At 38.4% G+C, this 24,924-nt stretch overlaps 1 protein-coding gene across 2 annotated transcripts; it reads left to right on the plus strand.

The window, feature by feature from the left end:
* The first annotated feature begins 16,151 nt into the window (after positions 1 to 16,151).
* LOC121322608 (protein S100-B-like) lies at positions 16,152 to 21,979 on the plus strand. Of its 2 annotated transcripts, none has more exons than XM_041262771.1 (3): positions 16,152 to 16,258; positions 17,373 to 17,531; positions 20,668 to 21,979. In XM_041262771.1, exons 2-3 carry the CDS (start codon positions 17,394 to 17,396, stop codon positions 20,815 to 20,817), a joined length of 288 nt encoding a protein of 95 aa, XP_041118705.1. In that variant the 5' UTR covers positions 16,152 to 16,258; positions 17,373 to 17,393; the 3' UTR covers positions 20,818 to 21,979. The 2 variants fall into 2 exon arrangements, with proteins under 2 accessions (XP_041118705.1, XP_041118706.1); XM_041262772.1 differs by lacking the exon at positions 16,152 to 16,258 and adding an exon at positions 17,002 to 17,104.
* Positions 21,980 to 24,924: the final 2,945 nt, after the last annotated feature.

Raw genomic sequence — 24,924 nt, forward strand, 5'->3', positions numbered from 1 at the left:
GCAGGTCACAATCGTGTCCAAGGGAAGCAAATAATTCACTGAAACCTCAATGGTGTTGGGCAATATAACTCCATGTTCCCTCAGTATACATACTAAGTCTTCAGAAGGGCCGCTGTTTTCTATGTCCACATTGAGAAGCACCGGCAGGTTAAGCAGGCTGGAGGTGACCCACACCATTGTGCAGGCGATGGCAGATGTGTGCCTGGGACGCTTACACTTGTGCCAGATGGGGCGCCTTATAGCTAAGCAGCGTTCCAGGATGATTGCCGTAATGAGAAGGGTGCCAGCATAAAGGAAAGCAAAGACAAGAAAGCAAATGATTTTGAAGGTCACTTTGGAGGCAGGGAACTGAATTAGACCACAGAAGACAAAATCAGCTACCGCCAGATTGAACACATAAACCAGGAAGCTGCTCCATTTAGTCTGGAAGGACAAGATCAAGATGACAGCCCCGTTTTCCAGACATCCTGCCGACCACAAGGACACATTAAGGTAAAACAGCCACAGATATGCAGGTGGAATGAAAGTTCCATTGTTACTTGCGTTGGAATTGTTGTAGCCAGTATCAATAACATTCAAAAGGCTGTTGAAGTCAATCATCTTTGATTCTGAGAAAAAAAAAATGTGCAAAACATTATTACCTTCAGTATGACAGTAAGAAGGGTTAATTAGTAGGGGTGAAATGATTCATTGTGGATCAATGACACTGTAAAGAAGTATCTTTTCTAGAGGTGTATGTTGGCCAATGGCTTGCCTCATATCATTTTCTTTCTACTTTGAATCAACCCAAGTAGCCTAGGTTCCATTGGGTAAATTACCCTGTTTTATCTGAATTATTTATTTTCTTCTAGTTAAAATTGTAAATGAAATATTATAGTGAGGTGCAGGTTTCACAGTCCAATAGTACCCTGTGCAGTCGAAATCAAAATTACTCAGTGAATTGAGAAAATTAGAAAGCAAAGCTTTTTAAAACACTCATCAATTACTGGTACTATATTAGGCAATCTAAAGGGTTTAACACACTTTTTTTTTTTAAATAGCATGCCTGCATAAGGGAACTCAATTTAATCACACACAAAAAAAACCTTGATGAAACATGGAGCAGACAGAAAGTGGAGGCATTCTTGAAAGTGGCAGGTTTCAACCAATATGGAAGGTCTTTACACCAAATTAGAAAAACGATCCAGTAGCATCAGCCAATCACCTTCCAGAAACTTAAAATCAATACACGAAAGCGTCAGCTTTTTCATTTTGACTTGCAGTAATAATCACATCTATTGTTCAGTAATATTGCTCTAATCAGATATCTGGCACTGTCCAGGTAAACTAAGTAACTGACAAAAAATATTTGTTTAATAAAGTGTTTTTTTTCCCTCTCATTATGTACCATAGGTATTTTTTAAAGTGTTAAAAAAAAAAAATAATGCAGAAAATAATGCGGAAAAACATTTCCAATAGTGATAGTGTGCTCTCAATGAAGACTCGACCATGTGGTAGTTAACCTTGATTCTTAACGCCTCATCTTCGGCTCGGAACGTATAACTCCAGTCGCGGTCAACTACCACACGTTAGAGCCTTCATCATCAAGCACTATCGCTTAAATGTACATGTTGTACATGTAATTTATACAGTGAAAGTGAAATGAAATAGGTGGTTATTATTAATGCCTGTAATGGGCTTTGTATAACATGTTTTATTACTCCAAGCCACACGTCAGCACTGTACAACAGCCATAATAACAAAAGGGATGAATTCATAAAACTATGCCAGCAGGGATTTAAATGATTAAACTTAACAAAAAGACAACAACATGCTCTGTTGGATTTTACTCTAAGTCCTTCAGTTGTATTAAAGGTGGAATGGAAAGGGTTTAAATATGCATGATTCTCTTACGCCAGCCACTCATGTTATTTGGTTTCCAATTCTTGCCCTTTCACGTCACTGAAAGTTATTTAAAAAAAACACAGAAAGGTCCATAGTCACAACCTTACTGTAGCGCCTGAAGGCCATTTTAACCAGGCTTGTTGTTCTGCACAGTGGCTTTGCTGGGGGGGGTGGTTTATTCAACTAAGAGGGAAAATAAAAAATATCAGCCATATGGAAAAATGTGAGAAGAAAGTAGTTTTTTGAGATTTTCGATTATACTGTAAATACAGTATAATCATAAATCTCGAAAAACTCCTCTCTTCTAAATCTTTTGTAGTCATTTTTGTATTTTGTATACATGTTAATTTGGATTCATATGTTGTTTTTTTCTGACTTTATGTGAACGAAAAGACACACATTTGCCCGTTTTCCCATTGGAAATAGTGATATTTTGAAATATCACTGTCCTGGTCACAAAAGCAAAGTTTGTGGGGAATAATAGCCATTTTCTATACTTTTGAGGCATAAGCAATTAGAAAATAACACCCAGGAACAAATAAATAAATAAATAAATTGTTACACGGTGTAATCAGTGATTTAAACGTGCAGATTCCAAGGTGCAACAACAAAAGAAAATACAAAAGACACAAATCAGGTAAGGGTACATAGTAAAACACAATAATAAATAATTTCTGTGCACAAAATAATAAATGATAACATGTCACTTGTGACATTTAGCTTAGTTGTTAGATACACCATGTTTATTTCACCAACATCTCTCATGTTCAATCAGAATTGGATAAAAGTAAAGTCTGACATATGGTATGTATTCTAAAGATTCTGCTTGTGTCAATTACTAAAGAGCATCTTTACCAAGTTTCATCAGAAATGGAAAAGCTGTTGTCCATAAAGCTATGCAACCCACAAGTATAATAAAATGAACTGCTGTTGGTTTCACTACCCTGCTTATTGAACAAACAGTTAAAGGCAATCTTTTTGCAGACTTGTGTTTAAGCCAGTATTCAAAAAGGAGATTTGCTCATTACATAAATACCCCTTATTGTCTGTTCATGCTCAATAAGAGAGGAAGCCTCACTGACCATACAGTTCAAACGTCTACAAAATAAAAGCTACTGGTCCCTTATAAAAGTTTACCACGGTATTTTGCATTTGTCCCATGGTTATACTGTATATTTTACCATAGTTTACCTTGGTTTTCTGTTTTTATTTATATGCTTTAATGTACCTCGCTGGTGTATAAAATATTTAACATTTTTTCGCCATTCTTTATTACACTGCTATGCTTTTACTATGGTAAACATTCATAAGGGGTATGTCTTTGGGTTTAAAGGTCAGTACATGTTTTCTAAAGAGTAATGATGATGTCTAGTATCAAGGCACGCCACCAGATTCCTGGGCTTCTAGAAAGAAACTTCAAGGGGAAAATCTGGTTTGCAAAAATATTCTTCTTTTGGAGGATAAGTCACAGCTTTATAAAGCTACCTTATGTAATCAGTAATCAGTAATTAAAAAAGAACAGAAGCACTTGTTATGATTACAACTACAGTTAGATACAAAAATAGTTGCTGGTCACAATGTATAAACAGATAAGGCTGTAGGATAAGACACACATCTGAACTCACTTGTGTTAGATCAGTGCTGAAAGTAATTGATGCATGTGTAACACCACATGACTGGCACCACTTCACAAAAAGATCATCTCTAATGTGTTTACTGACAAGTTAAACTGAGCGGGACTGAGGGAGTGGATTGAGACAGCAAATGAGTCAGCTACCGTATCTTACATATGCTTTAATATTCATGAAACTGTTCTAATAATGAATAATAATAAAATAATGAATAAACCACGTTGAGCTTTCAAGATAATTATCATAGGATCTCATAATCAATTTCTCCTCAATTAAAAAATCTGGGGAAATACAAGTCTTGTGTACTCCTCCTCTATACAGTAAGTAGAGTAAACTAAATAATAGTTCTATGGGTAAGGTTGAAAATGTTTGATTGGTTACTGTCACAGAAAGACAATGATTCTTGGTGGTAAATCTCCCTCCCGACCTGTGAAGGTGCTGAGTAACAAAGTTCTCTGGACTACTTGGCCTGACATTTCGTTCCGAAGGTTAAAAGGAAGTCAGTCATGTAGAAAAGAGACAGAGCTTCAGTACACTAACTCATTGACCCGGAAGGGAAATTATGTGGCTGCTGTGGATGTGAGGAGCAGCTGCAATCGTTTACCAAGGGGTCATGAGTGACGGTACATGGCGCTGGTGGAAAAGGTCGGTTTGGCTGTCCAGACCGCGGTACAAATGGCACCTGTAATGATGACCTAGAGGCTTACCTGGTCACTTTCGAGTGGCTGGCTACCAAGAAGTCATGGCCCAGAATGTACTGGGCGCGCCAGCTAGGAAACTGTCTGCTCGGAGAGGCTCAGGCAGCATATCAGGCCATGACGGACACCTAAGCCGTCGACTACAACCTGGTAAAGCGAGCCATCCTACGCCGGCTCAACATCACAGGCAAAACGCACAGGGTATGATTTTGGGAGTACCGAAGATCACCAGATTCACTCCCAAGGGTGGTTGCGCAGCAGTTGTGTGACCACATGGTGCACTGGCTAAGCCCCGACCAGAAAACAGGTCTGCAAATGAGCGAAGCCATAGCAGTGGAACAATTCTGCCATGTGGTCAGAGCTGAATTCCAGGTATGGATATAGCACCACAACACTGCCACCCTGGAAGCAGCAATGAAACTGGCGGAGGATTTTTAGGACTCCCTCCCTACCCAAGCAGCTGCACACCACCTCCTCTCTCTGCTCCACCTACAACACTGGAACAGAGACCTCCTAGATCTCTGGTCCCTTTGGGCAATCTTGCCTCTTCTTCATGAAGGTCAAGGTTGGCCCCCAGCGGGGGTAAAGCTGCTTGTTTGTTCTGTCTATTTGTTGTTTACTATCACTAGACAGCTAACACATTCCGGAGCTGTTTCGAGTGCCCGAGTGCCATACCAGCAACGAGACAAACATATAACCAATGTTCCTCCTTCTCCCCTGTCTGTTTTAGATGCAACCAACAGGGGCACCAAACCTGGTCATGCCCATCGGCAATGGAGTGTGATGTGGAGGTGTGCAATTGGGCATCTGAAGCGGGTAAGCATGGGAAAGTGGTCGGGAAGGGCCTTGTATTGTTAATACAGTTTTAGGCAAGGTGACAACCCACACATTAGTGGACACTGGGTGTGAGCAGACCTTAATTAAAGTAGCTCTCTTGGGCAATGTGTCATAGCAGTTACGGGCCAGGTGGCAATCTCTCACCCTAAAAGTATATTTATTGGTAGTACCAATAAAACGCCACCAAGTAATAATTCTGGGTCAAGACTGGCCAAATTATAGAGAATTGGTTAAATTAATGGCAGTCTTGACCGCACATGTAAACGTGGCAGAAAAAAAAGAAAGGGAAATAATTGATGAAGTTTATCCCTTTGAAACCGAAATCTTTTCCACCATTTTTCATCCAAGAAAAACAAATAGAGACAGATATGAAAATGGGAGGGGGCATTAATGAGACAAGGCTAGAGTTTGGTGGGAGAATGCTCCAATGGTGACAAAAGCCAGTCAAAGGGGGTTGGAACACAGTGTGACCGAGAGGGCAAGGTTACTGTGCTATCTAGGGCAGATGCTACTCCTGCCCCTCTCAATATATAATGGACATGTGGAATTCTAACGCGGACATAGTGTGGGGCCAACATAATGACCCATCACTAGCTCACACTTGGGGGCAGGTCCGGTCTTTTGAAGGTAAGGATGCTGATGGCGCTGGGGTGGTAGTATTTCCACACTTCAGTATTGAGGGGCAATTACTGTATAGGGTAAACCTAGCCGCGGGCATGGGACAGCCTATAACACAATTATTGGTTCCACCGTTTTGTTGGCCCGAGGTCATGAGGCTGCCACATGATATCCCTTTTGCGGGGCACATTGGAGCTGACAAAACATGGGAATGGATATTGGCTCGATTATGTTGGAAAGGACTTCATACTTATGTGTTGAAATATGTAGCCACATGCCCAGACTGTAAGTGAGTAGCGCCGGGTCGAGTGCGCCATGCCCCTTTGGTTCAACTACCAATTATTTCCACCCCCTTTGAACGCATTGCAATGGCATAGTGGGCCCTTTGCTACCTTCTGATTCCGGGTATATGTATATATTAGTGGTGGTAGATTATGCAATGCGATACCCGGAGGCAGTTCCATTGAGGTGCACTAGTGCAGCAGCAATTGCCAAAGAATTATTGCAGATTATGGCCAGAGTGGCCCCAGGGATATTTTGACTGATCATGGAACCAACTTTCTGTATAACATGTTACAGCAGGTGTATAAAATATAAAAAAATACATCCCATCAGGACATCTGTTTATCATCCACAGAAGGACGGTTTGGTGGAACGCTTCAATCAGACCCTAAAATAGATGCTAAGACGTTTTGTAAACCAAGATGAAAAGCATTGGGCATTGCTTCTTCCCAACCTCCTTTTTGCAGTGAGAGAGGTGCCACGGATTTCGACAGGGTTCTCCCCCTTCAAGCTCTTGTAAGGCCGACAGCCTCGCTGCATCCTTGATCTGTTGAGTGAGCGGTGGGATGAGCACAAAAGTTCGTGCAAAAATGTAATGCAGTATGTGCTCGTACTAAGAGATCGCCTGGATTTGGTCAGTCGTTTGACCCAGGGCAACCTCAAATCAAACTCAGTACTGCTGCTTCCCTCCTCAGAATTAAAATTATGTGCTAAATGGCAGGAGCCATATGAAGTGATTCTTGCTATAGGAAAGGTGAATTATGAAATTAGATGTAATGTAATGAACGTGTAATTTATCATGTAAATTTATTAAAGCCTTGGCAGATGAGGCAGGCCTTATTTATAGCCCCAGGCGATGTGTAAGATGATTTAGGCCCCTGTCCAGGGACCCCTAGCACTAAAATAAATTCGATGGGGGAACAATTAGTTCCAGATCAGCAATGGGAGCTGCATAAGCTTATTGAGGAGTTCAGCAATGTTTTTTTTCTGATTTTCCTGGCAGAACTAACTTGGTTGAATATTACATTATCTCTCCACCAGGGGTCACAGTATGAGAGAGACCTTATTGGATCCCAGAAAGTCGACGAAGTGGCATTCGTAAAGAGGTAAGGGACATGCTCGAACTTGGGGTAATTGAACCTTCCAGGAGTGAATGGTGCAGTCCTGTTGTCATAGTAGCCAAGAAAGATGGCACCAACCGCTTCTGTGTAAACTTCCAGAAGGATTGCCACACTACTGCTACATCCATTGCGTACCCTGTGCCTTGGGTCGCCGAACTTCTAGATAGACTGAGAAAGGCAAAGTTTATCTTTACTCTGGACTTGACAAAGGGATACTGGCCGATCCCCTTAACCCACAGTTCTAGAGAGAAAACCACATTTTCAACCCCTGAAGGGATGTTTCATTTCAAAACCATGCCTTTTGGGCTACATGGTGTCCCCGCTGCCTTTCAGAGACTGATGGACCAGGTGTTACACTCACATCATGAATATGCAGCAGCGTATATTAATGACGTGGTTATTTACAGCTCAACCTGGCAAGAGCATTTAGCTAGGGTTACAGCCGTCTTTCATTCTCTAAGGGCAGCCCGGCTGACAGCTAGCTTGGGAAAATGTGCTTTTGCTAAAACAGGCTCGATATTTGGGATCTTTAATGGGCAATGGAAAGGTGAAACCCGTTGTAACCAAAACCCCGGCTTTGGTAGACGTGGCAACCCCCAAAACCAAGACTCAGATGAGGTCGCTACTGGGATTATCAGGTTATTACCACCGCTTTATATCAAAGTATGCCACAGTGGTTAACCCTTTTGTTGACCTCACCAAAAAGAGTGCACCAAATTTAATTAAATGGTCAATATAGTGTCAGGGGGAATTTGATACTGTTAAGCGAAGAATCTGCCAGGCCCCCACAATCATCACACCAGATTTCGATAAGAGATTCATCCTCTACACTGATGCGTCTGATGTGGATTTAGGTCCAGTCTTGTCCCAAAAAATTGACGGGGTAGAATATCTGATATTGTATATCAGTAAAAAGATTCTCCCTCAGGAGCACAAGTAGTGTTTGGTCATTACATGGGCTACTCACTCCTTACGATAATACCTGCTCAGTGGTATCTGGCATTGTAGCCCTTCATATACCAGATGGTACACTGTGCGGAGAAAGACCACCAAAATGCAGATTACTTCCCAGGAGGGGGGAGTAATGTGAAAGGTAGATTCAGCCAAGTGTTCCTTCGGCTCCACTCTGAGATGTGGGATATGTGACAGAAAGACAATGATTCTTGGTGGTAAATCTCACTCCTGACATGTGAGGGCATTAAGTAATGCAAACAAAGTACCCTGGACTACTTGGCCTGACATTTCGTTCAGAGGGTTAAAAGGAAGTTGGTCATTTAGAAAAGGGGCGGAGCTTCGATACACTAACTCATCGACCCGGAAGGCAAATGATGTGGCAGCTGCGGATTGGAGGAGCGGCTGCAATCGAAGCAACATTGCAACCTGTATTGTGAATATACATATTGTGAGTGTTTGTTTGTTTTGTCTAATTGTTGGTTGTTATTATTATACAGCTTACATGTTCCGGAGCTGTCGTCAGAGGCCAGCACAAACCTGGAACAACACTGCACTTGTGTCACTATAAACTGTATTTGTACCACAATCACTAATTCACGCACTAACTTGTGTATGTGTTTTGTGTTTAATGTGTGGATACAATAAACAGGACTAATATTTCTGGACCAACCCGGGGATTATAAAGTAAGCAATACACGCCGCTGTATTATTTACGAGCTTTACTGTTTACTGTTTGTTTTGCTGTCAGTCACTGGAAATAAACGAAATAAAACATATCTTTGCACCTGGATTACAATTGTCTGTCTGTTCTTTGATCACCTGCACCTGCACACTATTAACCACTTTGCCACAATCCAATATATGGACGCCTGAAGTGCTGTGCAGCATGAGACAAAGTCAAGTGCCTCTAACCCCTGAGAAGTGAGTATATTGGACTTATACCGACACCATGAAGGGCCTCATTGAAGTTATAATGCAGGTCAAATAGTATTTTTTGAAGAAAAAGCATGAACCATGTTTAGTGCAAAACATTTTTTGTTTTTGTTCTTTTTATTAAATATCCTTATGCCAATAAAGTAGTCCCATTTATAACTTTGAACTACACATTAAGTTATGCTAAATAAATTAATTTAATTGAAACATGCAAAAGTAAATTCTAAGGCTTCCCATGTACTGGCATGGATCTCTCAGAACTACATTTCCCATCATCCTCCTGCTCACATATATAACTGAGATGGATTTACCAGTGAGCTGAGCAGTCCATGCGTGTACATGGAAGCCATCTTGAGGCAGGGAATGCAATTTAAAAGTTAAAAAAAAAGTGGTCAAAAAAAAAAAAAAAAAATATATATATATATATATATATATATATATATATATATATATATATATATATATATATATATATATATATATATATTAAAAAAATACACCCACCTTACGTAAACAACAAACAGTTGTAGCAACACATGGGAACATGTAACACAATAAAATAAAAAGGTCCTTATGTACTCTTTAAGGGCTCTATTGTCAAAGTCTTAGCTGAAGCGTCATACTAATCAATTAAAATGACAAAAGATGGCATCCTAGAAATGTTTTGACTTATTAACAGCTTGATGTTGTGTGTTTGTTAAAACGCTTTGACAAAGATTGCCAAAGGCTGTGATAGTGACATTTTACCAACAGAAACACAATTGTTTTATTTATGAGGCCCCATCCCTATTTGGAGGGTAGCGGGATGCTAATCATTTGGGCCCCAACTAAAAGCCTTCCTAAGAGGGTATCCCAGGAAACAATGTAACACCTCACACAAAAAGCAAGGCACAGATGTGGATAAATAAAGGTCACTGGTCTTTTATGCTGCGGAGCAAATCAAAGAAAGCAAGAAGACTGCTGGAGGACGGAGAGGGAGAGCACTGATTGGAGCAGGCCTGCCAAGCCCCTGTGTTCTGAATTCAGGTAGTGAGTCACACACTTCCAAAAGCAGTGAATAAAGAGAGTCGTTCAGGACCCATGCAGCGGCCCGCCTGCTGTTACATAATGGGAGATTATCTCATGGGCAGTGTTCTGACAGCAGGGAGAGAATGAATTCAAACTCGGAATTTGACAATATTTAACGTACCTTTACAGGAGTGTCTGACAGATCCACTTGGGATCAAGGATACGGTGACCAAACCTGATGTGAGGTACAGATCCTGATACAGTGCCCAGGCAGTGTATGTTCATCTTGTTATGCTGGGGGTGGAAATCCTTAGTACAGTCTTCCAGAATTAACCTTGGAGTCATCAATTCAGATTCTAAGACATCAGTCATTTATAAAGCCTATACAGAAGCACCTGACAGTCCTCCATCAAAACTGAATGAAACAGTGATATACATCATAAGTCTTATTGTATATATACAGATATATATATTATATCTATATATAATATATAGATATATATATATATATATAATATATATAGTATATATATATATAGTAAATAGTGTCTTATTCACTAAGTGACCCTTATGCATATCATTTGCATAACAAGTGAATCAGTCATGTGAGGGACAGTCTATTATGCTACATATTGGGAAACCTGAAAGATGTCTTCCCTATCAGTGCATTAATTATCCAGATGTACATTAGAAAAAAATTAAATTGTCCACATACAATAAACTGTTAACTCAGCTCCTTTCTTATACAAGTTTACCATGCTATTTTTGAACAGTATTTTTTCACTTTTACCATGCATTAACCATAATTTAGCATGGTTTACCATGTTAATTAATATGTTTTATCAAACCTGACTGTTCTTTACATTGCTTTGCTATGCTTTACCATGCTTTCACTATGCTTTGCTATGCTTTACCATGCTTTCACCATGCCTTGCTATGCTTTACCATGCTTTCACTATGCTTTGTTATGCTTTTACTGGCCAGGTAGCACCTTAATGGGTGTATATTTTTGCTCCTGAAGCAGTGAAATGTGAAATAGTGTTTCACTCCATAGGGTGTAATGGCTTATAGAAAAGCATTAGATCTCAAACACAGTCACAGCAAACATGTTTTATAAATCTGATTCCCTTATAAGTAGGCATACTCCTTTATAGCATTTATTTTTGAGAGGCTCACATAATACCATAATAAATCACTCACCTTTTAGAGCAAAATATTTATTGTTTTATCCCACTTGGGTTCTTGAAACCTGTTAACTGTGTAATAGCTTGCAGGGGCTTTACTACTTACCAGCAGCCGACCAGATGCTAAGCTAAAAAAAATGAAAGCAAATGTAACTGATGTCAATCATGTTCAATGTTGTTGACTTTGGAGACCAGTATCTCTGTTCCACTGCTGGTCAAAAACGTCTCATAAACTGTGAACCCTGTTGTATATGTTCATTGTGTTCTAATGAAGAACCCCAATCCAGTACCTACTCTGAAAGGTGAGTGACTTATTACAATTGATCCACATAAGCTCAAATGAGCTGTTGCCTTTAAACTTACCTGATGCAACTAAAAAGGGAACGCCTCTTAAACGCACTGGTCTTAGTGCAGGAAGCAAACAAAAGGGTCTTGTTAGCCTACATATGTGAAATGTGTTTTGAGTCTGATTAAAAGTAAACAAAGAAACATTTTGTGGTGTAATTAAAATCTTTTTCAGCAGGCTGCTTCCTGCCCTGGCTCCAGCACAGTGAGAGCTGTTTATGAGCAGAATGTAGCTCTGTGTAATCACTGCTCTTTGTGTTCATCTGATAGGCAGTTAACACTATGCTGCATGCAGTGTCATGGAAAACAAAGAAATAAACAAGACAGTTAATGTAGAGATTGTTAACCTGAAGCCTGTGTCAGCAACCTAGCAGCATGAAAAGAGATTTTTACGAGAAGCTTCAAATGTCATTTAATGTATTTATTATTTATTTATTTCGCCTTTACTGTGTTATGATGTTTGAAATCACTCTGAATTGTTCTTGGTTGCTCCAATATTGAGTTATTATCAGTTTTCTAATTCACTTCACTTGACTTTGAGCTCGTCGATAGAATACTAACTGCCAGCTCTGGACAGATTCCATTCTTATCAAATGAAATTATGACCTTTCAACTCTTCAGGCCTCATCAGCTCCTAAAGCAAGCTGAAAAGCATGTAGATTTAAGGAACTGATAATAACTTAATACTGGAGCAACAGAACTGAGAACTACTCAGAACAATGGCAAGCACCATGCAATTGTAAAGAAAAAGCTATTAAAATCACAAATATACTTGCTCTAAAATATCAAAATTATAACTTAAATATCCTTATAAATTACTTATTATATATACGTCTTCTTTTACTGTTTCTTATAGTTTTTAAAGTTTTTGTTACAAACATTAAAAAAGATTCAAAATAATTTTGAGTTGCTTGGTTTTGGCACTTGTCCTTGTCTTTTGGGGGTGAAAATGAGATGGAGATTGGGGGAGGAGCAGGTAAACTCAAAGTACAGCTCAAAGTACAGCTACAGAGCAGTAGGTTTAAATATACCTGGTTTGGATAATGTTGAATATGGGAGGTACCTCCAATCGCTGTTTCTCCAGTGACTCACATGCTTTCAGTGTCTGAATGTGTCTTCATGTGAGCTCTTGAAGTAAAATGTGGGGACACAGTGATGGGAAAGTTAATCTGTAACTTTGAACAAGTTTACTATAATGTGTTGGCATTTTATATAGGAAAATGTGAGACCTATGAAATGTATAAGGTAAGATTTACTGAAATTATTATGTTAGCTCGGCAATTTTATAAAGCACATTATGCACGTGTATATTGAACTGCAGAGACTGGTTGTGTACCAGCGACCATACATACCACAAGCGAGAGTCTTATCCACTATGCAAAAGAGCCAAGCTTGTCTGTATTTGTGGATATAAAGTGTTTAACCTCATCTCATCTCATTGGCAGAGGACAGTTGTAACAGCACAGCATCCAACAACAGTGCCCATTACTTTCTCTGAAATTATAAAAAACCCATAACCCATAAACGATAAAAAGAAGCCTTTTTCAATTTTTGCATACACAGTGTAGCCTACTATGATGCTTTTAGTGTCTTAACGATAATGTGCAATTTGATACCCTTTGCTTCTTCCACAGCCAAAGGGTGTTCTTGTACTGAAATACTCTACACTAGCATTAAAAGCTGCCGAGCTGACTGAACATGCCTTTAGTTTTCATATTTTTTATGATATTTGGCAGGAGTGGTTCATATTTAAATTACTTAAAAACTGTTTTTCTAAGTGTAAGTGTGTGTCATTGCTCTTTCACCCAAAGTTAAAGAACAGTAAGAAAACAATGAAAATGAAATTGTAAACTACTTCCTCTTGAGATTTCAACAGCAGTATTCTTCAATTTTGATTTTATAATTAAAGTAACTTGCTTTGTTTCTTTTTGAACTATATACTGTATAAAACTAGAATATTGAAACTGTCTCATACATTTTTGGTCCCACTGTGTGCAGGGCATTGTCAGTGCATATCAGAAACATCAGAGTAGGATAATACAGGCACAGTACACTTCAAATATGTATATATAGATGTCTCCAAAATTGTATAGTCATGCAATACATAGGAGAGTTTTATTCTAATTGCCTTGTAGCTTTAAGCCAGCAGGATTTGGACAAGAGCTTTGTTGTTCTACCCTTTCTAGAACAATACTCGGTTTCAAAGGAAATGGATGGCACAGCATGTTAATGAACAAATCCTTTTCACTGGACATCTTGGCCAGCCAGAAGCAACATTCATCTGTAGACTGTCAAATAGAAAGTGAAAACAAGCAATGTGTTCTTTATACCTCCTGTAATGATGTATTGCTAAACAAAAAAGCAAAAACAGCTGATCATCACCCAGATATTTCTAAATGGTAAGATCAAAGACTATTTATAGGTTTGAACCTGGGACACCTGGGTGAAAATGAGTAATGGCTTTACCCCATCATCAGATTTAGAGGTACAGTAGTGCGGTGGGACCAGAGAAAGAGCGGAAATGTAAAAACATACATATCAATACACTGAACAGCAATGGTAGTGCACAGAGTTCATACAACACAGTGTAAGAACACTTTGGTGGGATCTACAATCTGAACCAATCTCTGTCGAATAATAAATGAGATCCGGCTACTTGCCTGGCTGTCGGCGGTTTCGACTTGCTTACTCTTTGGTATCCAACCCTGGTTCTGGTTCTCACTGCCTCACTGACTCACGCACTCTCTGGCACACACACATGCACACACATACACTGTGCTGAAGAGCTTGATCATAGCGAATAAACGGTTAGGGCAGATATGTGACGGGCAGATACATGATAGACTACTGTATTAGCTAATGGGACAAAGTTAACAGTAGACTCTCTGGGGAACTCAGAATAAGTCTAATTTTACCACTGTTCAATGTTTATTATAGTGTTTTGAGAGTACAGGATTTAAATAACTTACAACAGCCAGCAGAACAATGGATACTTACAAACTTTTAGAAGATCAGAGGTACAGTATATGGTGAAGCGTTTATTATTATCCCAATTATACATTACGCATGGGAAATCATCCAGTCACTGTTAAGAAATCCAGTTAATCTAATATTGTGTACAGATGTCATCCTGTGCTGATGCATCAATTTGAAAATTTTACAATTCTTTGGTTTAGCAATTTGAAAAACAAATACCCACTGATGACTTTTATATATATATATATATATATATATATAATATATAATACCGATATCCCCAATAGAGATAATAATATATAATATTCATAGTATTTATATCATAGTGATTTAAAATAAGTTCATAAATTATGTGCAGGGTGTCTCCTATTATAACATCTGCACTTCTCTTTTAGGCCTCTTGCCCAAACACCTCCTACACAAAACATAGTACCTTACAAATAACTTTGAGATTAAGTACGTTAGTTATCTTGTTATCTGGAAAAAAACAGAGTGAAATCTGAAAATCCTGATATGTTTGTATTTGTTCATGCCCTCAATGAAGATGCTGCATGAATGGACTTCAATGTACTGCTGATATGAACACATACACTGAGCAGGGGTGAGCACAGCACAGGAAATCAGCAGGGCACTGATGTACACATGAAGTCAGCGGGCAGTGTTAAGCCTGCCAGTATGTAAGTTAGGGGTTCCCAAACTTTCTTAGCTCAAGGCGCCCCATGACCTTAGGCATCCCAATTGAGGACCAACACCCAATGAATACATAGAAATTGAGTTTTCCAAGCAGATCACACACTTTAGTAATCAAGGCCATCTTTCTTTGCAATGCAAGCAAATCCTAACTGAATATACTCACTGTCTTATTTTCAAAATTTGGATTTTGAGCCCTTTAGTGAGAAAGCTTGTTTGTTTGTACCGGTAGAAGTACTACTGCTTTCATTATGTTTAGGGTAATTTCTTGGACATTTGGAGCCGCTCTGTAACTACTGTTCTCAGCTGTATACCGCCTGACTGCAAACGCAAAATAGATGGTTTATTCTATTTATGTAAGGGGAAAAAATATATCAAGAACTTCCACAAAGAAAATAGAACATAAGAACTACCTCCATAAAAAAAGAACATACGTTGGCAGAAATCTTGAATTTATATATGTATTTATTTATTCATTCATGTATAACTAAAACTTGTGTTTTTATATTTATAAATTGCATTAATCTAGTTGCCCATTTTGTTCTCCTTGTTATAGCGTGGGTGTGAGCTGATGTCAATGTTATATTCCAAATAACCCCAAGCACCGAACAGCAGTGTTCATGGAAATTCATTGATCCCTGGGTGGGGATCATTGCTTGACAGGGTCATTTGGGAGAGGAAATGTGTGTATGCGCGGTGGCCTCCCCTGAAACCATCCCATGGGCCCCCAGATTGGGATCCCCTGTGTAAAGGCACCAATGTGTCCATTGCAATTCCACTGCGGATGGAAATGTGGATAACGTAATATACTAACCACGTTGTTAAACTACTTCCAAAGCTACTATACGCACCCAGACTTCAATGCAGTAGAGTAATAAAATGCACCATATTAGCTTCACAAGTGGAATGAAATCACTGCCACAGGGTCAGACTGAATGAAGAGCTCTCCTCATGTCCAGCATCCCATTGGCCAGGCCAGGCTGCCGTGAGGCTGCAACACAGTCAGTAGGGGACCTGTCCACTCCCTCAGCTATAAAAAGGCAGTGCCCAGCTGTGTATGCTCATTCCCTGCAGACTTCAAACCCAGCCACAGTGAGGTAAGAGGAACCAGGCGTAAACTTTTTGACGGTTTTCATTTGTTTTTGTTTTTTCTAGTTTTAGAATTGCTAAAGACTGACTTGCCTGTTTTATATTTTATTTAACAAGTTAATTATTGTGTTGATTTTTTTGAAGTGTGTGCACAATAGTTTTTCTTTAGAGTGGACACACTTCAAAATATACGTACATTTTACAATTTTGCAATTGTGTCGCATTACTGAGCACAATATGTTATTACTGGGGAAATAACTACATGTTTAATCCATGTTGTTCATTCATGTATGAAGTTTATTATGGTATATTTACACATTATTTTAGCAGTTTTCTCTGCTTGAACTGTGTGTGACTGGGTCATCCTCACAATAAAGAAATGAAAATGTGTTAATGGTAATTACAGTGTCATTAATGCACATGTATTTTGAAGTCTATCTGACTGTTTTATACATTAAAGAATTTCAAATGACAAACACAGACTACATCAGTCAGTTTATGTATATTTTTTTAGTTTTCTTTTGCATTGCTGGAATTGGTGTTCACTAGATAGTGCTGCCATTTACTAACATAAAGACACTTCATTCTCAAAGCTATTTATTAGCACTTTTTTTCCAGAAAGGAAAAAACATGATTTATAATAATAATAAAAAAAAAAAAAAAACTACTTATAAGCCTGTACAATGTATTGTTTAGTTGTTTATTTCTGTAACTTTACCAGGTGTGTTTTTCCTTTCTGAAATAAAATGTAACAATTTGGAGGAGCTGGCTTTGAGAATCTAACCCTTTGGCTGATCTAATCTACACATGCCTATGACCGGCAACTGGAACTGAAGAGCGACTTATGAACTCAGGTCATTAATTCCAAATTGAATTTAATCAGATACAGATTTCTGATTTTCTAAGTCATGATTTCTTAAGTGTAATTTCACTTCTATACTTGGCCCTTCAACTCTTAAAAGAAACATAATTAATTATTTAATTTAATAAATAACTCAATGACAAATGCTTCGCCTATAAGTCTTTCTCAATGCCTCATAGTCGAACTGTTTATCATTGAATTTATTCAGTTTCTTAAATGTAGCACTGTTGAGAATTTAACCGTTATGGATGTTCTTTCAGATTTTGGACCCTGCGTTGAAAATGTCTGACTTAGAGAACTCCATGGTAGCCATCATAGAAGTGTTTCACAAGTATTCGGGAAAGGAGGGAGACAAGCACAAGCTGAAGAAAAGCGAACTGAAGGATCTGCTCAACAATGAGTTAGCAAGCTTTCTAGGGGTGAGTAGCTGCATGTTAGAAATGTTAAATATCACCAAGAGAATTCAAAGGGCAGGCCTGCCACCAGCCCCTCAAAAAGAACTGCAAAATAATTGTTTAGTCTGATTACATAATATCGGACGATGATAATGAGCTGCTACTAGATGATAAATGATCTAATAACATGGACAAGACAGTGACACGCTCTCATATTATATATATATATATATATATATATATATAGATATATATATCTATATATATATATAACTGCACGTCTAAAAAAAACTGAAAAACTTTTTTTTTCCTGTCATCGGGTAGTTGTATTATTATTATTATTATTATTTCTGTCAAAAATCCAAAGCAAATAAAAAAAAACTTAATTTTGATGCTTCTGGGATGACAATTAGGCTATCATATAGGTATTATGTAATGTTTATACGTTCTGAGGGGACCTCTTGGCATGCTGACACGGTATAGCCAAAATAAAATTTGTGCTCCCTTTTACTGGAAGAATGGGCTTGTTCTTACATGCCGCGAATCTGAAATTCATGTAATGTTTCTGTGTAAGCCTACATGTTTAGTACTTTTGAAGTAATCAAGTGTTAAAAACTAAAAGTTAATATATTTAAAGTGGTTAAAACAGTCATATGTTCTTTATTAGTATTCTAGTTTGTTTACATTTGCAAGCCCTGCGTTTGATCGAAGTTTAATGTAATGGAGCACTGTGCCTTTAAGAAATTAATAATTTGAACTTAAATAGGTGATGTCACAGATGACGTGGGAGTATGTCCATGATTTAAAAAAAAAAAAAAACACAATTTTTCATGACATCAACATTAAATCTATTCTTTAGAAAGATAATAAATATATATATATATATATATATATATATATATAATATATATAATATATATAAAAAGCTTTACCATCACTGAATGAGACACTGAGCACCGCAGCACTGTTCATAGTCTGTTACATGACCAACAAGGGCATCCAAGAAGGAGCCCACTCAACATGGCAAGATGCTTAGATTGTTCTGATTAACTGTTTCTCTGCAGTATACGGGAGCTCCTGTCACTATCAAAGTTTGTCAGACCTACTATCTTGCCAATTGTGATTGAAACTGCTGAAAAATAGGGAGATGCAGACTTTATATATTGCAGAACACATCATGTCAATAACTTCATTCGCATGACAGTTCACAGGGTGGAAGCAGGCAGGACCTGCTGACATAACTTAGATACTGAAAGTAGAGACAGGAGGAGTGCTAGAACTGAGAGCTGAGGTGGTAGCTGGAGCTGAACGAATATAAGAATCGACTGCTGGAGTTTGCTCAACGCCCTTTGCTCCCCATTATGGAAACAAGGGCAGAGAGATGAAAGGCTGACCATCCTAAATGTTAGTTAATACATGATCGATCAGCAGCTCCTATCATGTCTGCTTGGAATGGAAAAGGTGAACTCACATTCATAGATTTTCACAACTCCAGTCATTCTTCTAATAGTGGAACACCTTAACTCATAATCAAGACAGATTTCCAGTCTCGTACCACGTCTCTCACCATGTATTAATGCTTGAGCAGACATATGACTAAATTGCTGAAGAAGTCACACACCCCGTTTTTTTTTTTTTTCGATGGAGAATAGCATTACCCTTGACTGTGGAAATGGCTGCCACTATCCGAGTATTGGAGGAAAGCTGGAGTGTTGAAAGCTTTGGAGGAGGGCAGTTGCAGATTTAAACAGTAAACTAAAGCAAGTTTTGCATGCTGCAACAGTGAGCAGATCTGAAGAGGGAGCCGAGGTTTGCTGTAGTGAGGCGCGATTAACAGTAGAGGGCGGAATCTGTTGAACAGGCAGAGATCTGAGGAAGTAAATGATGTAGTGCTCTCAGTAGTGTGCAGTGGCCTGATGTAGAGAGCAGAGATCTGCTGAAGCAGTGATCTGTAGTAGTGAACGAAGGACTGCCATTGGTAGAGTGTGGTGGTCTGCCGTGGAGAGCAGAGATATGCTGAATGCGATGGATATTGGTCTTTGAGAGTTAAGTTAGTTTTAGATGGTGTCAGCGATGGGTCTGCCTTTGAGCAGAGATTTGAATAGTGTCAGTTAATATAGGTAGGCAAAAGGTTGAGGCAGGAGGGGACTAAGAATCCCTTGAAGTGACGACGAACTGCAGGAATGAATAGAAAGTTTAGAGTGTACGAGATTTGCAGCGACAGCAAACCAGCTTAAATTATGTAGAGTTTGTGGTGTTATGCTGCCGTCTAGAGGTTGTGATTGGAATTGAAACTATTGGCTTCAGTGAAGGAGGGTAGAAGAGAAATGCTTCTGCTGCCACACACACCTTATCTATCTACAGGAGCATGACAGTCAGCTGAAGAACTATGTAGCGGCTGCTGTATAATCAGATGATGTTGATGATTACAATGAGCTAGTGTAGTGATCAATACTGTAACCATGTGACAACATTTGTGCTCAGCAAGAGGAAGCCATTCTCAGCTTGCAGTACTGGAGGCAATACATGGAAATGGTATCTACTGTATCTTATGTATCTCACTTCTGTTCACCAGAGCTCAAGGAGGTTGAACATGGGATTTCAATCTATATGCCTGTAGACCTGATACAATCACACTAACTTTCAGGTGGTGGAGTGTCTACCTAGCAGAACCTAATCATCTGCCACTGGATTCAATCAGGTAGATCCAGGCACAGCCCAAAAGTGGCTAAACGGTTCTGGAAAGAAAGGGGAGGGATTGTAGGTATTTACCTAAACCACAAGAGCACAGAGCAGTAACGTTTCTTGCACAGAAACATTTTCTTGAATTCATTATTTCAACCTAATACATTTAAAGATATCACTAAATAACTTTCTGTTCATTTTGGGGTGACTGTAGTACATTTTAAGATCTCTCTAAATGGTTTCCAGTGCATTTAGAGAGCTCTAATATTTATTTGAATATGTATCAAAATAACATCCTATTCCTTTCGAGATAGCTGTAATTTATTTTGAGATAGCTCTAAAATAAAACTTTTTTTTTTTGTTCATTTGAAGATATTTCTAAATGACCTCCTGTTCATTTGTGATGGAGGTGTGATGCAGGTGTAACACTTCACCTGGATACAGTATGATAAAGCTCCATTCTGTTTCCTTACAGCAAATCAAAGACCAGGCAACGATGGACAGTTTAATGGAGAGCCTGGACACTGATGCTGACTCAGAATGTGACTTTCAGGAGTTCATGACCTTCATCGCCATAGTGACTATCGGCTGTCATGAGTTCTTTGAGCAACAGGAAGACGAGTAACAAATCTACCCACCATATATATATATATATAAATAATTATAGTTAAAATGCACTGCAGACTTGTAACCCTTTCACCTGCCTTAACCTGTATACAAACCTGTTGATGGGGGTTAATAGATAGCAATGCCTTTGGAACTTTGAACTGTGGCTGGCTAATGCTGTTATGCTTTAAATTGTTGTTTTTAATTTCTAGGGTGTTTACAGCGACCGTGGTATAAACCATAATGTCTTAAAATCTTTCCACTTTGCGATCAATAAGCAAAATAATAAAAAAAAAAACTAACCTGTAGGGATTGCAATGTACATATTTCTAGATCTTAAAGAAGGAACATCTATATGAAAATTCGGGCCATCCCACATAGCTGACATGACGTGATATTTATGAATGCTTTGGTGTTGGGAAACTTTAAACATGCTTTTTTCTCTTGCCTTTAAGTCACATGTAGAATTAGTGAGACTCTTCTTTAATCTGATGGTTTATTTTCTAACGTTGCTGGCTGCTTTTGCCGATAAATAGAACCTTTTTTCGTTGAGTCTGTTTCTGTATTTGCATTGTCTTCCTTCACCAGTAAGCCAGCTGTGTTTGATGGCATTTAATCTCTTTGACAAAGCCACTTGTCATCAAAATGTTGGTCTAATTAGGCAAGAAGCAATTGTGACTTATATATTAGTCGCACCTGTTCTGTGTTTAACATTCTGCTGGATTGTTTCTATATGTTATTAATGTTTCAAGCTCCTTTGTATATGTAGACACTTTATTTGCACTTCATCTCATGGCTTTGGTTTGCAACATGTTGTATTTTCCAGCATTGAGGTATGGGCCAGGCCAGATAATGTAAAGAGTTTAGTAGTGTGTGCAGATAACATTGGTACCTTATGTCAAGCACTTGTTGAATGTTTTAAGACTGAAACGAATGACAATGGAGCTTGCAATGTATCCTCAAAGTCACAACAGTGTTACTGGCAATGCATACATGCCTTAATTTGTATTACTGGTACAGTATAACTTTGTAGCAAATTTAATTCAAGCCTGAAGTTGGCTGAAAAGTATGTCCCTTTAATGTGATTAGGAATGGAAAGCTATTGCAAAGCATAGCCAGCAAATAAGCTTTGGAAGATTGTCAGCTTGTATTAAGATCATTAATAAAATGGTCAGTGCAAATACAGGTTTGTGGTGTGTCTATGTGTCCGTTTCCATTAATCACTTTCAGTGTTTAAGCACACACGACAAGACTGCTATATGATTGTTTTTCACCTGTTTTTTGACAATATCAAACAAAGAAGGGTATTCATCAAGCATAACATTCTGTTTGCAAGCATCTCATAAACCTTTAATAAAATCAGAGGAATGCAGGTTCAAGTCCTGGCTGTGGCTGATCTCAGCTGGGGATACTAAAGGGAACGTTGCATTTCTAGCAAGTGCTGCATTAATATAGTTAAGTAGTAATATAGTGCAGTAAAGCATAGTGAAAACATGGTAAAACACAGGTAAGTATTGTAAATCACAGAAGGGTATGGTAAAGCATATTATTATATTAAAAATATGGTGAACTATGGTAAATGAATAGTATAATCAGGGGAAAAGCAGAGGATAACTTCAACATTATAGTGCAAATTTAATGTGGTTTTCATACTCCTGGCCATTGTAAAAGTAGGCACTTTAAATAAAAGTGCTAAATCTGAAATCCTGGCTAAGTCAGGGTGTAGCCAAGTGGGTTTGAATTACACACTTTGTTCCTTTCATCCCATCATATTGAAGTTTGAATTCAAGCTTGAAGTCACAGTAGATTAATTAACAAGCACTAAATTATATAAACATGTCCAAGTATGTTTACATATTAACTTTCATGTGCCATTTGAACTTGCCCTGCTGTTTTTCTTTTTAAAATATTTGTTGACAATTTTCCTTTAATCAATAACCACATAAACATGTTTCACTTGTAAAAGCACCGTCATTCTTAGAAGACATCTGAATTGTTATATGCAGTACCACATTAAACAAAAGCTAGTGTCCCTAGAGAAGCTGCATTGGCAACACCAAGCCATGCTTTGAAGTTTTACAGCTGTTTACTGAATTTGTAAACCATAATATCTTATTGCACAACATTGTTACAGTTTGTGTTCATCTCTACAATACTAACACTATGTTAAGGGGGTCTCACTGCACTGGTTAAGAAATGCGTTTGATGACCACTAGATGGAGGCTTCTATTTCTCTTGAAGTTGCCTTGTGTGACTGTCCTAGATCCACATGTTCCCAAATCGGTCCTGGGGGCCACCTATGTCTGCTGGTTTTCATACCAACTGAGCTCTCAATTACTTAACTAGACCCTTAATTGAATTGCTAATTTGCTGAATTAGACATTTTTAACTGTTTTCAACTCTTAACAGTTGCGTATTTCAAGTTAGCTATACCATTTTATAAGTAACTTGAACTCTGAAACTGTTTAAGAGCTGAAAACAATTAAAAATGTCCAATTAAGCAAAATATCAGTTCAATTAAAGGTCTAGTTAAGTAACTGAGAGCTCAGTTGGAATGAAAACCAGCAGCCACAGGGGGTCCCCAGGACCAGGGTTGGGAACCACTGTCCTAGACCACGTATCACCAATAACTCACAAAAGGGAGTGAGTAAATTTAGTAAGATATATTCTGCTGTAAATAAGGGGCAGCAAACTCAGTACCATCCATTACAGGGTTGCATTGAGCCAGAGCCTAATCTGGCAGACACAGGACTACACCCTGGACAGGATGCCAGTCTGTTGCAGGGTACCACACACACATAAACACTCACTCAGAGGGCAATTTAGGATGACCAATCAACCTGAACAGCATGTTTTTGGACTGTGGGAGAAAACCCACACAGACATGGGGAGAACATTTAAACTCCACACAGACAGACATCTAGGATGGAATTGAACCCAAGACCCTGGTGCTGTAAGGCAGCAGCGCTAACCACCACTCCACCCTGCTGCCCTAACTCAGTACCAGTCAACTGTTATTAGAGTCCTGATTGCATACAAATGAAATACTTCATCCTTGTATTCTTTTCAAACACATTAACAGCCACTGCCTCTGAATCGAAAGAGCCAAATTGTGCATGTCAATGAGCCACATATACTGACACTCAAGGGCCAAGCGGACAGCTTGCATTTAAAAGAGGTTTTTGCTATCCGAACCACAAGGACTACAACATAAATAAACCAAAGAAGCCCTTCTCTGGTAAGTAAAATCAAATTCCTGTGATTGTGAAGTAATTATGAAGTGTGCGGTTTCAGATGAATGACATTTTAGAACAGTCATAAAAATTTCAATCAGTTTCAATCAAACCAGAGTACCAGACATTATCAAATACAGAAATGTTTTTTTAAAGAGGCAACTAGCCAACCTGTTCAACTATTTCTACCTTGATTAGTAGTCATTCTACCCCTAATGTACATCTATTTAGGGTTAAACATACTTTCTTTTCTATGTATTGGACTTGTTATATAGGCAGAGTACACCATTACAGTAATAATGAATATAACAGAATATCTTTTACATTTTGACAATACAATCATGCAGATATTTCAGTGCACTCCAGTTGTAGGCTGATAAGGTTTATTCTGCATACATTTGCATTTGAATACTTACATATATAATCAACATTTTCAGAAGTCAATTATCAAGTGACTCAAGTCTTCTGCACTAATGTTTTCAATTATTCTGAGTTGTTCTGGGTTCTGTTGCTCCTATTTTGAGTTTTTATAATTTCTCTAAATCTGCCTATACATAACTTTGAGCTGCTTTTAGCTTGTCTGGAGAATCCTCTGTCAGGCTCTGAACAGCCCCATCTATATAAATACAGCCAGAGAGAGTAGGGCATGGCTGGCAGAGCTGAAATGATTTGAATGGAATGAGGACTTCTATTCAGTCCAGGCATTTAGGATTCTCCAGACAGGCTCACAGCAACAAATGAAGGTATATTTAGAGAAAAAGATACCAACTCAATATTGGAGCAACATAAATTAAAACCATGAAATAGTAAGGATTTTTTTTTTTTTAAAGTGACACTTGAAGCTACTTACTCATACATATAAACACACAATATCACAGTGATTGGTAGGAGTG

The sequence above is a fragment of the Polyodon spathula genome, chromosome 11 (genome assembly GCF_017654505.1).
Source record: "Polyodon spathula isolate WHYD16114869_AA chromosome 11, ASM1765450v1, whole genome shotgun sequence".
NCBI lineage: Eukaryota > Metazoa > Chordata > Actinopteri > Acipenseriformes > Polyodontidae > Polyodon > Polyodon spathula.

Bases quoted from the DNA above. Each gene is read 5' to 3' on its own strand.
- LOC121322608 (XM_041262771.1), top strand. From the start codon at position 17,394: ATGTCTGACTTAGAGAACTCCATGGTAGCCATCATAGAAGTGTTTCAC. The intron at 17,532-20,667 runs GTGAGTAGCTGC...GTTTCCTTACAG, and splicing joins AGTTAGCAAGCTTTCTAGGG to CAAATCAAAGACCAGGCAAC.